The 15,924-nt window shown below is 36.2% G+C and overlaps 1 protein-coding gene across 1 annotated transcript; it reads left to right on the top strand.

Annotated features, from left to right (window-relative positions):
• The first annotated feature begins 5,946 nt into the window (after positions 1–5,946).
• On the top strand, positions 5,947–9,052 carry LOC137746618 (probable serine/threonine-protein kinase At1g01540). Its single transcript, XM_068486625.1, has 7 exons — positions 5,947–6,846; positions 7,167–7,271; positions 7,409–7,531; positions 7,638–7,808; positions 7,901–8,030; positions 8,128–8,337; positions 8,532–9,052. Exons 1-7 carry the CDS (start codon positions 6,224–6,226, stop codon positions 8,688–8,690), a joined length of 1,521 nt encoding a protein of 506 aa, XP_068342726.1. The 5' UTR covers positions 5,947–6,223; the 3' UTR covers positions 8,691–9,052.
• Positions 9,053–15,924: the final 6,872 nt, after the last annotated feature.

Here is a 15,924-nt window from a genome sequence, read left to right as displayed (position 1 = left end):
GGTGGATCTCTGTGTGAGTGTCGGTGGTTCTGGGTGTAGTCACTTTAACATTTTGTGGTTTTGGCGGGAAGGGGTCTTTTATTCGGAGGGAAATGGCGGGATCGTATTTGGATGTTTTTCGTTTCTTTTTCTTTTTGACTCCCTTGCTACGTGGCGCTGGTTTAGCATCTACCAATCGAGATAGTGTTCGAGGACCGAGTATTCGAGTGGAAATCTAAATGCCATAATATAAAAAGAAAACTAATGGGAAAATTTTGAAAATTTTAAGTTTTAAGGATAATGGTAAAATAAATAGTAAAATGAATAGTATTATGAATGATCTTTTAGTGTAAAAATGTAATTTTTTTGTTAAAGTAAACAGTACTGTAAACTTTTCGTTAAAATTTCTTAATATAAATATAAAATGATATATTTTTCATTTTCTTTCGCTTATTTTACGAATTTAAGTCCAAATGAGATAGTTTTGGTCTAATCAAACCAAAATTGAACTAAACTAGTTATTTTGTTCGTTTCAACTTTTGGTTTTGTAAACCGCACAAAATCGAAATAGAAAGGTAAAATGGAAATAACAAATAAACAATCTTTTTGCACTTCACATTGCGAGTGTGTAAAATAGAGGTATTTGAGCCAATAACTTCGAATTTACTTGCTCTCACATTGCTGTTGATGAATTTAAATTTGGAAAGTGATTTTCACACCTTTTTAGTTTTGTACACACCCTTTTTTATATATGGTTATTGAATTAAATAAATCAAACAAAATCAATTGCTAAGATTATATAGATGTATGTAATAAGCTAAAAAGAATATGTGAAAATCACTCACGTAACTTGTCTACCATCGGCAACATCATTGAAGACTAAGTTCTGGCTTCCTACGATCACTTAAGGAGTTTTGTACCCATATACGTCACCAAGCCAATACCGTGGCCCATGCATGGCTCGTTACAATTTGAACAGCAGAGATCAATGTGGGGCTGGACTACCCTCCGTCCTTTATCACTGACCTCCTTGTTGTCACCGACCTCCTTGTTGAGGACCTGATGTAACTTGTTGTATGTTTTAAATAGTGTTTTGAACAAGAGTATGATTTCTGTACATAATAGAGATAGCATGTGTTTAGGATTAGGAATGGTGATGAAAACTTTTTGTGAGAGAAGATGTGTTACTTAATCCAAAAGTCTTAAACAACTTTTTATCATTTTGGGTAATACTTGAAACGGATATCTTAGCCTTGAAACAATTTTTTGTAGGATTTGGCATTCACTCGTACTTGTTATTACTGGGTCTTTTTCAGCCCACAAAATGGTGCACGCAGGGAAAGAGGTTCTGAAAGTCCAATTGAAGTCAAAAGCCGGAGAAGATTGAGAAGCCCAAGGCCCAATGGAGTTAAAGGAAGACTTATTCGAGTACTAAAGTCGTCCGCTTGCCACCTTAGTCTGATTAAGGCTACATAAATTACTTTCCAACCACTAGATGCACGTGGACAAACTGACAATTTTATGGCACAAGGTTTGAAGAGCAAGCCTACTCAGACACTGACCAGGCCACGTGTCATCCAACAATAAAAAACAAGAGCTTAGGACAGGACATAAAGGTAGTCGGGTTGCTGCTTAGAGTGACAAGGTTAGTTAATCAAGGCCAAGAAGGTCACTCAGCACATATATCTCTAAAAGAGCGCGCAATCCCGACTGAGTAAACGTCACTTCACTGCCGAATGTCAAACTAATGGTTAAAAAGTTATAAGCACATTGGTCGAGAGGGGTGGCGCATTAAATGCTAGAAAAGTGAGATTAGGTTTGCCTAAGGCTTATGGTTTCATTGAGGACTTATATAAAGGGGTGGGAAACTCTTGGAAAGAGGTCGATGACTGAAGTGAGAGAGAATTTTAGTCTTAGCCAAGTGCTATAGTGGATGTAGCCCATTTTTGAGAGGTGAATCACATAAATCTGGAGTCTATTTCATTCTAATTTTTATACCAAGCCCACCAATGACTAGTTATTTTAAAGGAATACTAATGAAAATGGTTTGAAAACTTTGAGTTTTAACGATATTGACAAAATAAAGGGTAACGTGAATAGTACCAGGTTTGATTTTTTAGTGTAAAAATGTGGTTTTTCATTAAAGTGAACAGTACCACGGACTTTTCGTTAAAACTCCCTTATTTTAATTTGTTAACATACAAGTTTTGAGCATTGACAGTACTGTTAATGTCAACACTTAAGAACATGAATATTTATTAATATTTTCGAAAATAAGAATGATATGGAACAATGCGAGAATAGTTTGTCAGAAGAATTGAAAGTTTTAAACTCGTAATCTCAAACTATGGATTAAGTAACTAACTTGAGAAGAAAGCATCTCAGAAAAGCTCCATGTTAAAGCTGCTAATTGATTTAATTAGTTAAATTAAATGTAATGAAAAATTTTCTTAGCATAGTAATTTTTAGGGACTATAATGAAGGAATTCTTAATGTGGTATGTTCCAAAAAATTAGAATAAAATAAGGAAAACCAATGTAAAAAGCTTGAAAATTTTGAGTTTTAACTATAAGGACAAAATAAAGGGTAAAGTAAATAGTATCAGAATTAATTTTTTAGTGTAAAAATGTGATTTTTTGTTAAAGTGAACAGTACCAATAGCTTTTCGTTAAGGTTTCCAATAAAATATTGGGGCAGTCTGGAGTAGAGTGGATTCCAATACGTAAATAGGTGATCACTCATATACGATGCATCATAGTTGTTGAAACATAAAATCATCCCACTATAAACAAATCTAGTAGTTTTATCAATTTAAGTTAATAAAGTAGAAGTTGACCCATGCCGATATAAAAGAAAAATCCTACCACAAATTTAGATATTTTAGATATATCTTTAGGAGAAATATTATATTCAGAGTTGTGTTATCTATACACGTATTTTTACATCTTACACACTCTCAATTTTTCACCGTCAACTCGAATAATAGATCAATGAACAAAAATTACTAGAGATGTGTAGGGGGTAAAATAAAATGTGTGAATAGCACTACTGTATATTTTGTTTATAGTCATGTTATCTTCTAAATTGACAGTTTGCATGTGTATATATATATATATATATATATATATGAGATGAAGGTCGTCGGTAGCTATTAAAACTAAAATTATGAAATTAATGGATTAGTTGTATAAAGGGAAAGACTTGAATATTATATGACACTGAAATTGTCCCTGCACCAAAAAAACGATGGAACGTAGGAAGATGCCATATATAGATTGCGTACGTATTAAGTGTTTTCCAATGTAAGCTGCTGAAAAAAAAAACAAGAAATAGGTTCGTCACGAATCATTGCCTAATACACAATCAAGTGAGAAACCAAGGAAACGAAAAGAAATAGTGAGTGTATGATCCGGGTGGTTAGGGTTTTTTTATATTTAAATTACTGCGTGTCGAGTATCAACACTATCTCATTTTTCTTTTTAGTGTAAATTAGTGAAAAATATTGCGTTTTAAAAGAAACAAAAAGAAGAAAAAAATCGCTTAAATTCGACTCTATAGTGGGTGGATGGTATAGAGTTATCAATATGCTAAAATGATGAAAAATTAAAATCTTTGATTGCCAGATTAATGGGACACCCCCTCTATACCAATCTTATTACTCTTGTAAACAGTGGCGAATTTAGGATTTGAACTTTGGAGGTCCTAATGTTAAATGTCTAAGTTTTTTAGATAGAAATATGGTGTGAAGTGCGATAACAAATTTAAGTTTATATACAAAGGCATTTCATCGAAAACTTGGTGGGCTTATTGTCATCACGAACCATGTTGTGCACATGTCAACATATTTTTCACTTTTGCTGAAGCAATCTAATGAGTGCTATCAAGAGCATTTACCGAGTGTTATCGACATAACCTGCTGAGTGCTTTCGAGATATGTTTGATAGACATTACATCAAATGCTTAATGGGCAGAAAAGGAACTTGCACCATATTTTCGAAAGATCCCCGAAGAATCTTCCCATGCTTGTTTCCTGGCCTCGGATGGTCCTTGAATCACCTTGATCCCAATATGCATCTGCACTTGCTTGTAAACCCATCATTTTTTTTTAATCAGTTAATTCAACACTTGAATTGAATGTTGTAGAATTATAGAACAACCAGTTCTTCCTAAAATTTCTCCTATTGAGCAAGATATGACATTTTACTTCATTTTGCTCCATCACATTGGCCATGCTTTGAACCTTGTGGAATTTTAGTTGCCAACTCACTTGATACTTTATCAAAGGAGAATTCATTTTCTACATTAGGAAAGTGCTTCATTATATATGTTTCATACAAAGGAAAGCTACCAACTAATTATCAACACTTACTATGAGACTTATAGTGAATAGTAGATTATATATCTTTAAACTTACAAGTCTTGTAATAGTCGAGTGTTTATCTTCAAACCAACAAAACTTCGATCCATGGTCGTTTATAGGCTCAACATGGTTCACCATAACCATTACCGATAGTGTTCTAATTTAACCACTTATAATTATGTGTTGTGTTTTATCATAAAATGTCTCGGTAATATTAAGAATGCAAATTCTCATATATTAATTATATATTACCTTTGTCATATGAACAATGTAAGATTTTATTCGCCAACAGTTCTCTCCTTTCTCTGACAAAAAAATATATCAATGTTTGTATATATTTTTCCTGACAATGCACAAACCCCATTTACCAATTGTTTACATAACCCTTTGATAGTTGGAAGTGCGAAACTTTGAACCTCCTCAAATATCGGAAATATCACGAGACCAAGAATCAAGAGATTCATAATTTAAGGTGTTTAAGAGTATCCGCACATGTACTTAAGATCTAATATAGTCTTTTCTCAATGTCACTTGTATATAAAAATAAGGGTAAAATGCGGTTTAACCCCTTGAACTATTATCCTAGTTGAAAATGATCCTCTGAACTATTTATTTTTGGTAAATTAACCTCCTGAACTATTTAAAATCAGTCAATTAACCCCTTGCCGTTAGATTCCGTTCATCATTCCATCAAATTCAAGGGCAAATTAGTCATTTCATCATCAATTATTACTTGTCAATGATAACAAACAATAAAATTATGACATATGGACACAAGATAATGTATAAAACATATAGCATAATAAGAAAATGTAAAAAAATCGAACGTTTACATAACATACCATTTTCCATTGTCGTTACACATTATTTTGTGTCCATATGTCATAATTTTATTGGTGGTTATGGTTGATAAAAAGAATTAATGACGGAAAGACTAATTTGCCCTTCAATTTAACGAAATAGTGGATGGAATCTACTGACAACGGGTTAATTGGCTAATTTCAAATAGTTCAGAGGGTTAATTTATCATAAAAATAGTTTAGGGAATCAATTTTTACTCAGGTAATAGTTCAAGAAGTCAAATAACAATTTACCCTAAAAATAAATAAATAAAATATATAATGAAAAGGTTGACAACTAGCTAACTTAGAGCATTAGCTAACATATATGGCACGTTTATGTTATTTTACAAGTTTGTCACTCTACTTGATCACAAGTAGGCTAACCCTAATATCTTTGAAAATAGCATGTAAGTTTCTTTTAGAAACTGTTTTAATAAAAAGCAGAGTTGAACTATTAAAATATTTTTAATTAATGTAACAAGCTCATTAATTTTAAACAATAACATTATTTATCATTTTTGTATACTGCTTTTGATACTTCCAATACTTTTAAAAATAAAGTTTATCAAACGCTCAACTATTTTATTTTGTAGCTAATCATTTTTAAAGTACAGCAGAATCAAATCCCAAACTGACCCTAAGTGACAAAATTAGATTTTTAACTAAAGAAAGAATGTTCAGAACAAACGACCGATTTCCTTTACTTTATATTACATCACAACACTATTAAGCAAATCCTCTTATTCTCCTTAAATTGGTGCTTAAGCAATGAATTCCATGGGTGAAGTTACTATTTTTGCACATTGAATGCATTTGAGGAAGCTCCCCAACGAACTACCAAATCCAACCGCGCGCGTAGTTACCTTTTCACTCGAAAGCAGCAGCAGCAATTCCACTCTCACTCTCTACTTGCAGACAGACACGCACATCTTTTTCCGATTCCAAATAGTCCCATCACGCCAGCTGCCATGACTATTCCTCCTCCCTCTCCTCTCACAGCTTCTTCACACAAGCACTTATGAAAAAAGCACCAGAATTCTAAATGTCGGATGTAACACAAGAGCCCATGAGCGACCAGCTTTCCGAGCAGACCTCAATCTTCGGCCTCCGTCTCTGGATTGTCGTCGGAGTCTGCGTCGGCGCCGCCTTCGTGCTCCTCCTCGTCCTCATTTCTCTCTGGTTCGCCGCCAAGCGATCCAAGAACAAAACTTTAGCAAAACCCACAACACCAATCGTCTTCAAAGAGATCCAGGAGATCCGGGTCGACCATGGCCGGACCCAAACCCAAGCTTACTCGTACCCGGAGCCCGACCCAGTTCCCAGAATCGAAAGGCAACACTTGCTGATGCCGACGGAGGAAGAGGGCCCAATTGGGTACCAGAAAGTGCACGTTGAGATTGGGAAGGACCACCGGATTACTTACCCAATTCGGTCCTCTTCTTCGCATGGAAGCGGGGAGGCGCGTGCGGTTGAGCAGGCGGGTATGGTGGGACCCGAAGTTTCTCACTTGGGGTGGGGGCATTGGTACACTCTGAGAGAGCTCGAGGTTGCGACCAATGGGTTTGTGGATGACAACGTTATTGGGGAAGGAGGGTATGGGATTGTTTACCATGGTGTTTTGGAGGATAAAACTCAGGTTGCTGTCAAGAACTTGCTGAACAACAGGTGCTTTCTTTGAATTCAATTTAAATGCGTCTTCAGGATGCACTTCACTTTAAGCACTTCCAAATGTTTTTCCGGGTAGCACTTGGATTGTGAATAAAAATTTGATTGTGTTCGTAATAAAAGAACTTCTAGCATAAATGCTTACGAGAAAAAGTGTTTTCCAGAGAAGCAATTTCAAACCCGCCCTAAGTTCTTTTATAATGAGGTTTATTTGACTTTGTTAGAATTTGTGTTGTACTAATTGAGTAATTGATTGATGACTGTGATAAAGTGAGCTTTTGTAATTAAATTAATGGATTAGAAGTTGGGTTATTTTAAAGGGGGCAAGCTGAGAGGGAGTTCAAGGTTGAAGTGGAGGCAATCGGACGAGTTCGGCATAAGAATTTAGTGAGATTGCTTGGCTTCTGTGCTGAAGGAGCTCATAGGTACTCTGTTTTTTTGCCTAATTACACTCTATCTTCATTGTCTCAAGTTTAGCTTTTGATCTCGTAATTATAGTTTATTAAGTCTACAGCAATCAGAATATCGACTCAAAATCTTTTAACCGCGTTTATGTTGATAGGATGCTTGTGTACGAGTATGTCAACAATGGGAACCTAGAACGGTGGCTTCATGGGGATGTAGGGCCTTGCAGTCCGCTTACTTGGGAGATCCGAATGAATATCATACTGGGAACCGCGAAAGGGTAACAATGCAGATCAATTTAGAATTCACATGCTTTTGTTCCTTGATTTTTTCTTCTTTCCCCGCCTTCATCGGTGGCATTCATCATAACTGATTTCATTTTGTAGGTTAACATACCTTCATGAAGGACTGGAACCCAAGGTTATTCACCGTGATATAAAATCGAGCAACATTTTACTTGACAAGCATTGGAATGCCAAGGTGTCAGATTTTGGCCTTGCTAAGCTCATTGGTTCTGAGACGAGCTACATCACGACGCGTGTCATGGGAACATTTGGGTATGGTGGACCCTCCATGTGCATATATGTATGTTTGTGCGCTTACATTTTCTTGTGTTGATGCGATAATAATCTGTTTCTGCCTGTTGAAGCTATGTTGCTCCCGAGTATGCGAGTACGGGCATGTTGAATGAGAGAAGTGATGTGTATAGTTTTGGGATTCTTATCATGGAGATACTATCGGGAAGGAATCCAGTTGATTATAGCCGGCCTCCAGAAGAGGTCTGAATCCTTAAGATAACCTCTCTAATGGTTTCTGGTTTTCTTTCTTTCCTGAGTTTCCTTTGATGTTCCTTTTAATTAAATGCGAGATTTTCAGGTGAGCTTAGTGGATTGGCTTAAGAAAATGGTTGCTGACAGAAGTGCAGAAGCAGTATTGGATCCCAAGTTACCTGAGAAGCCTTCTTCCAGGGCATTGAAGCGGGTTCTTCTTGTAGCTTTACGTTGTGTGGATCCAAATTCACAGAAGCGGCCAAAATTGGGACATATTGTACATATGCTAGAAGCTGAAGAGTCCCCATTCAAAGATGTATGCATTTCTGATTGAAAATCAATTTATGTTCTCTCTGTCTCTCTCTCATTTGATTTCATTTGGCACTGGTTATACTTTTATGTTCGATGCAGTAAAGTGACTTATCATATCTATCACCTTTGATGCTATTATTTCTCTCATCTAGATTTCAGTTTCGTTATTGATCAAGTTTCGTGAAACACTTATTTTAGGATCGTAGATCCAAAAGGGACGCAGAGCACTTGGATGGTGACAATGTGAAAAATGGGCTGAAAGAGAAGCAGGTAACTGAACCAGGTGATAGCAGTGGGTACGAAAGAGGCATTGCAGGGTTTGGGAATAAAAACAGTGCCAATTTCACCAAAGTTTGACGCGGGTGACGGTTCTTGCAGTCATTCAGTAGCCGGCCATTGCAAACGGTGACAAAGTTATCCAAATAAATACACAGGGTATTACTCTACATTGTTTTCTGATTCTATAGCTTGTGTTTTGCTCCATATAGTTTCACAAGAAGAGCTGATTCAAAGTGTTTAGGCAAATGCCATTTTTCAGAAAAGCTTTTTGAGCAATGAGTGTATAATGTAATTTATTAGTTACACCATTGCTCACTTTTTGAGCAATGAGTATATATTATATAGGGTAAATCTCAGTTTACCACTGTCAAGTTTCGTAGTTTTCAACATTTAGTACATCAAGTTTTTTTGGTCCCAGAGTCATACATAAAATGTTAATTTTGGGACAGTCTCATACATCTGTTAGTCAAACTGTTAAGTCTACCATTAACCGATGATGTGACGCTTATGTGGATAATGACTGGGTGCCATGTGTCAACCACGTGGAAATTAAAAATAAATTATTTATAAAATAAAATAATTTAATTAATTTAAATAATTTAAAAAAAAAACCCTTCTTCCCCAAATCCCACCCGTGCCCACCCTCCCACCTTCCCATCACCCACCCCTTTGTCTTCCCTAAATCCCACCCGTGCCCACCCTTCGACCCTCCCATAACCCACCCTTTCTCCCACCCCAACACTTTTTCTCTCGCACCATTCCTACCTCAACCCCCAATCCCCTCCCTCCCTTTCTCTCTTCTGCACACCCACATTCAATTCCCTCTCCCTGAACATTCCACCAATCACCTCCAGCCTATGATGCTTCACACACAAGTACAACCCACCCTCACCTCCCTGAGTCAAAATCCGAGTCGCCGCCGGTTTGACTCGGCCACAACCACAGCTTGTTCCTTGATCACACCCAGATGCAGGGGAGTGAACCCATCGCGATCCAACTCCAAACCCAGATCTGGGTTGACCCGCACCATATTTTTCACCATCGGTTTTCAATTTTTGAATTTGATGATGTTGAATTTCGTGGGTTTCTAATTTTTGATGGTTTGGGATGTGGTTTTTTGTTTTTATAGTTTTGTGATGGTGAGAAGAAAGTGGAAGTGCAGGAGTTGAAGAGGGAGAGGAAGCACTGGGTGTAGAGGAGAGAGGAGGAAGATGGTGGATGTGCAGAGTCGAAGAGGGAGGGGGAGCACTGGGTGCGGAGGAAGAGAGACGATGCGTAGACTCTCTTCCTAACTGATCCATAAGCACAACAGGGCGGCGCCGCAGAGTCAGTGTTGTGGCGGATAAATTGGATTTGAAGAAGATGATTGAGGAGCTGGAGTCCATTGAGATTCCATCAGTGTTCATCTGCTCGATTTCGTTGGAGCCAATGCAGAATCCCTCGACGCTGTTGTATTGCTCGGTGCTGTGGGACCAGCAGGCCTACCACGTCGTGACGGCCTCCTCATTCGACCCCGCAATTGCCATCCACGACTCTGAGAGAGAGAGAGAGAGAGAGAGAGAGAAACTTATGAGATAGAGGGACAAGAAAGGAAAGAGGAAAGAGGAGAGGAGAGAGGAGAAAAGGGAGCGAGCGGTGGAGATGGAAGCTGGCGTGGGCGAGGGAGGCAAGGGGCTTACTATCGCACCAATCGAGGGCGAGGAATCTGGCCCCTTTTCCAGTGAGGAAGACGAAGTGGGAAGGAAAAAAGGGGTTCTGGTTTTTTTTTATGTTTTTTTTTAGTACTTCTATTTAGTTAATTTTTTAATTTTTTTTAATGACACGTGGCGCCCAGTCATTGTCCACATGGTCGTCACATCATCAGTTAACGATAGACTTAATAGTTTGACTAACGAATGTATGAAACTGTCTCAAAATTAAAACTTTAGATATGACTCTAGGACAAAAAAAAAAACTTGATGTACTAAATGTTGAAAATTATGAAACTTGAGGGTAGTAAACTGATATTTACCTTATTATATATATATATATATATCTATATATAATATGTATGTATTTATATATCAAATTCAAATCCAAATGATAGTTTCCTGAATCATCTGGTGGCATTTAGTTTACATCTATGAAAAGGCAAACATTTTTATTTCTTAACATGTTTTTGTGAAAGATTATAGAATTATTATACTAAATTTGTCTAAACTATGAACATGTAAGTTTCAAAATTAAATGCAGAGAATAAAATATACTGCTTTAATTGACTTGACTAAATAATTTTGCATGCAAATGTGATTTATTTTCAATCATTGTTATTTGATTTTATTCAAATTGAAAGTGAGTTGGTAAAGCAAAATTCCCCCAAAGGTGCATGATTGAATAACATGATTGAATGGCCTTTTACCGATGAAAATCATGGTAAAAATAGTTTGGAGGCTGTGGCCCCGCCAGTAACATGGTTTTTGTTATGAGTGGGGATCCTGTAGTTGTAAACCGAGACAGCTTGACAGCCTGCAAGTAAATGGCTCCGCACCTCGTGAGAGTTTAGATGACAAATTTTTCAGTTTCACAGTTTCACTATCCAGTGGTATTATTAATTCATGTAAAATTAATAGTATTTAGAAACCAAGTATTACTGATAATTCACGAGCTACTCAATTGGTAACATCATGAAACGGTGTAATATGTAGGTTTTAGAAAACTTCATTGTACATTATTTGAGTAGATAATATATTGACTACATATCCCCAGTAGTATATAGATAACGCATCGTCATTATATTATCATTAGCCTCCATACACGCTTGTGAATTCACGAGCTACTCAACTAGTAACATCTTGAAGCGGTGTAATATGTAGGTTTTAGAAAACTTCATTGTACATTATTTGAGTAGATAATATATTGACTACATATCCCCAGTAGTATATAGATAACGTATCGTCATTATATTATCACTAGCCTCCATGCACGTGCTCAAGTACGTGCAAAAGACATTTTTTGAATCACAACGTACTATGCGTGACTTACATGTTTTAAATGTATATATATATATATATGTGTGTGTGTGTGTGTGTGTGTGTGTGTGTAAATTGACAAAAAGAAAGTCAAATATTTAAAGTAAATGAATAATCTTAGATCATGCTAGAAGAAACCCCTCATAAACCAATTAAAGTAGCTGAATTCACATAATAAAATTGTCTCTATAGAATTTACATTAAGAATAGAGAAAATAATATTCAATAAACAATTGATTGAATCACATTATTGCTAGCCCATTGTAAGGCTAAGTCCATCCCCTCCACCTTAGTGTAGATAATATTGTTTGTTAAAAAAAAAAAAACAATAATTTAACAACTAATTTAATTACATAATTATCTGCGTGCGAAAGATTTTTTTTATAACCGGCATTACACGTCTCTTAAGATGTTTTGAACGTGTTTAAAATAGAGAAAATAATATTTAATAAACAACTGATTGAATCACATTATTACTAGCCCATTGTGAGGCTAAACCCACATCCCTTCCCCTTAGTATAGATAATATCGTTTGTTACAAAAAAAAAAAAAAAAATCATTTGACAACTAATTTAATCATATTATTATCCGTGTTTGAATGATTTTTTTTTAATTACCAGCATTACACGTCTCTTAAGATGTTGTGAACGTGTTTAGAAATAGATAAATTGAATCAAATTATTGTTAACTTATTGTGAGGTACTAATTTAAAAAAAAAAACACAAAATAATTTAATTATTAAAAAATACTATTAAAATGACGAAAATGCCCTTACCTTATTTGATTCATTATTTTGGAATGCCTTTGAAGTTTTTTATTTTGGGGGCATTTTTGTCCAATTATTTTCATTAAAGCTTGATGACACCAAAACACTATTCACCTTTTCTTCTCTCTTTATATATAATAGATAAATATAGTCAGTATACATTGGTGTGATATTGACAAACTATCAGGCGTCTTTTTTTCTTTTTTTTAATTTTGTTATTATTAAGGGGAACTGAGAAGATTCAAATAATACAATAATGATAAATTTTATTTGAACCCATATAACTTCTCTCTACATCCAACTTAAACTGCAAACGTAAAATTACTTTATTACTTTATTGCATAATTACTATAAAGTACAAAATGAAACTAATAATACAAATAAGATTATAAGCACACACCCAATAACAGACCTAATCATCACCATCACATATCATTCTTTTACGTTCTATCATGACAAAAATCATAAGACATTCTCATAGTGAAAAACAAGCCCTTTTGTATAGATGGATAGTAATTTTGAACTATCGACAATCTATACTAAGTCGCTGAAATGGAAACCCATGGAGTGGACGGGAAAAGGAAGGAGTTTTCTCTTCCTTTTCTATACAGAGGAAGAGTGGAGGGGTGTGGCGTACATGCAGACCCATCATATTCAACCCCTTAAAAGGTGGACATATTTGAGGGAAGAAACAAATAAAAATCTTAATAAAGTTTAATGCAAGCTCAAATTGTAAATATGGGTGTGACATCCCACATCACCCAGGGGAGTGATCCTTATATGTATATTCTCATCCCTACCTAGCACGAGGCCTTTTGGGAGCTCACTGGCTTCAGGTTCCATGGGAACTCCGAAGTTAAGCGAGAAGGGGGCTAGAGCAATCCCATGATGGGTGACCCACTGGGAAGTTGCTCGTGAGTTCCCAAAAACAAAACCGTGAGGGAATGGTAAGCCCAAAGCGGACAATATCGTGCTACGGTGGTGGAGCGGGCCCGGGAAGTGATCCGTCCCGGGTCGGGATGTGACAATGGGAACATAAACTTGTATGCAACACATATGATGCACGTGAGCCTAATTTCAAAAACATCTTTAACAACTTAAGTCTTTAAATTCTACCCAGGATATGTCAAATAAGAACATGCATTGTGCTGCAATTATATTAGAAACTGGCTCTTGCTGTGAAACGAATGATTAAGCAGCAATTCAAGGACTCCCTTCAACAAATCTAATGAGAAAATTGACCAATACTATTAAGTCTTGACAAATACAAACTAAGTTGAGAGAGCAACGCTGTAAAGGATGATGGAGACTCCATCAAAAGCAATTGTTGGAAGAAGAGAACGTCAGAGAAGAGATTGCTTTGATTTTTTGGTCTTTTATTTTTCATATGGGTGTAAAAGATAAATTTACATATTGAATTGAGTTTGTGAGGGTAATTTAGATAATAAATTTAGGTTTAAAGAGATATTGATAGTTTAATTAAAAATATGGTTTTTATCACAAGTAGTTCCTCATCAAGATGGTTCCTGAAAATGAAAATCAATCAATGTAGTGCCTGAATATGGGTGTGATGAATTAATGTAGTTTTTCCGTTAGAATATCATTAAAATTTATGTTAGTATGCTTATGTGGCACGTATGTGAACCCACATAAATAAATCAGTAAAACCTATACAATAAAACTAAAAGTTGTTCAACAAAAAGAAGACACCTTCTCGGCTTCTTCTTCTTCTTTGAACCAAGCCGCCAAACAACAATTCTCGTCTTCTTCTTCAAACACCACGACTACCCTTCTCCGCTCGCACCACCATCCAGAGCAACTCTGTTGCCGACCGCATATGATATGCGACACCAACAACCAAAACTTCACTTGCTCATTAGCCAATAAAAGCATCGAAGCCATAATAAGAAGAAGCAAAATTAGGGGCTCCGCGGCTCGAGAAGCAGGAGCTGGATGATAATTGCAACAACGGATGCGTCCGGTGCGTGTGAAATGTGTATTACGACAATGATAATAATCAGAACCTAGGCTTCTTAATTTGCCAATTCCCCTGCCATCTCTCCCACCCCAGCCACCATCTTCCCACCTGCACCCCACCCCTGACATCATTGTTCTCAGGACCTGGGCTTCTTATTTTGTTGAACAACTTTTGATTTTTCTATTTAATCATTTTGAATCTAGTTTTAAATGTTTTTAGATTAGACTTTTATCAAGTTTTCAATAATTTATCCATGTGGCTATATTTAATAGGCTTGTGGGTCCACCTATGTGCCACATAAACATATTAACAGAAATTTTAACGGAATTCTAATGGAAGGACTATATTGATTTGCAACACTCATATTCAAGAACTACATTGATTGATTTTCATTTTCAGGGACTATCTTGATGGTATGGGTCAATTTTAGTGACTACTTGTGATAAAAACTCTTAAAAATAATATGGGTGTAAAGAGTAAATTTGATGTAAAGAGAGGTAAATGGATTTAAATAAAATTTCCCTACAATAATTTAAGGAGGAAGAGTTTCGAACCCTGCGGGGGTGGAGCGACAGAAGTTTTGAGGATTCAAGAGAAGGTCATGGCGAGACGAGCCGTTTATCATTACGATAGGTGTCAAGTGGAAGTGCAGTGATGTATGCAGCTGAGGCATCCTAACAGACCGGTAGACTTGAACCTTGTTCCTACATGACCCGATCAATTCGATCAGGCACTCGTCATCTATTTTCATTGTTCAACTCTTTGACAACACGAAAAACCATTGTTCAACTCTTTGACAGCATGACAAACCAAAAGCTCTGCCCTCCCCTCTATCTATCCAAGGGATGGAAGGGCAGAGGCCTTTGGTGTCTAAGAATTTATTCGAGGGGGAAATGAGAGATATTTTGTTCCACCACAGAGAATTTTTTTATTTTTGCATTTAAAAGAATTTACATGATATATCAGAACAATCATTTTTAGAATTCCTAAGAGTTAATTTATCCTTTATGGGATTTAATGATTCGAAAGAGAGAATTCATCCTTTTACGGTCATTTGATTTGGTAATAGTAATAAAGATACTAACGCATGAAGAAAAATCCAACATCCTATCCACTTGGATATTGGACCACATCCCACTATCGAGGGTCTTCACTTGAAGGTGAATTTTTCACTCATCTTGTACAACTCTTGAGGAGGTGGAGGCGGAAGCTGTCTTGGTGAAAGTTAAGTTGGGAAAAAGACTCAGCCTCCTTGATGTTGTGATCGAGAGTGATTGTAAGAAAGTGGTTTGTCCTTAATTTTGAAAAGAAAATGTGTGCGTAGTAGCTTAACTATATGCGTGCCACACTTATAGGCAACTGGAATTTAATTTTAAGAGTAAATTACATAAAATTACCTCAACTATGAGTTGCACTACAATTTCATACCCCATCTTTTAAACATTGCAATGTCATACATCAATTTGCCAATTCATTGCAATGTCAATCATTCGTTAATTTTCCTATAAATACTGACGTGGTAAACATGGGACCTACTTCTCTGCCAACTAGATTGAAACA

Source organism: Pyrus communis, chromosome 10 (genome assembly GCF_963583255.1).
Source record: "Pyrus communis chromosome 10, drPyrComm1.1, whole genome shotgun sequence".
Lineage (NCBI taxonomy): Eukaryota > Viridiplantae > Streptophyta > Magnoliopsida > Rosales > Rosaceae > Pyrus > Pyrus communis.
This window is presented reverse-complemented; position numbering and strand designations above follow the sequence as displayed.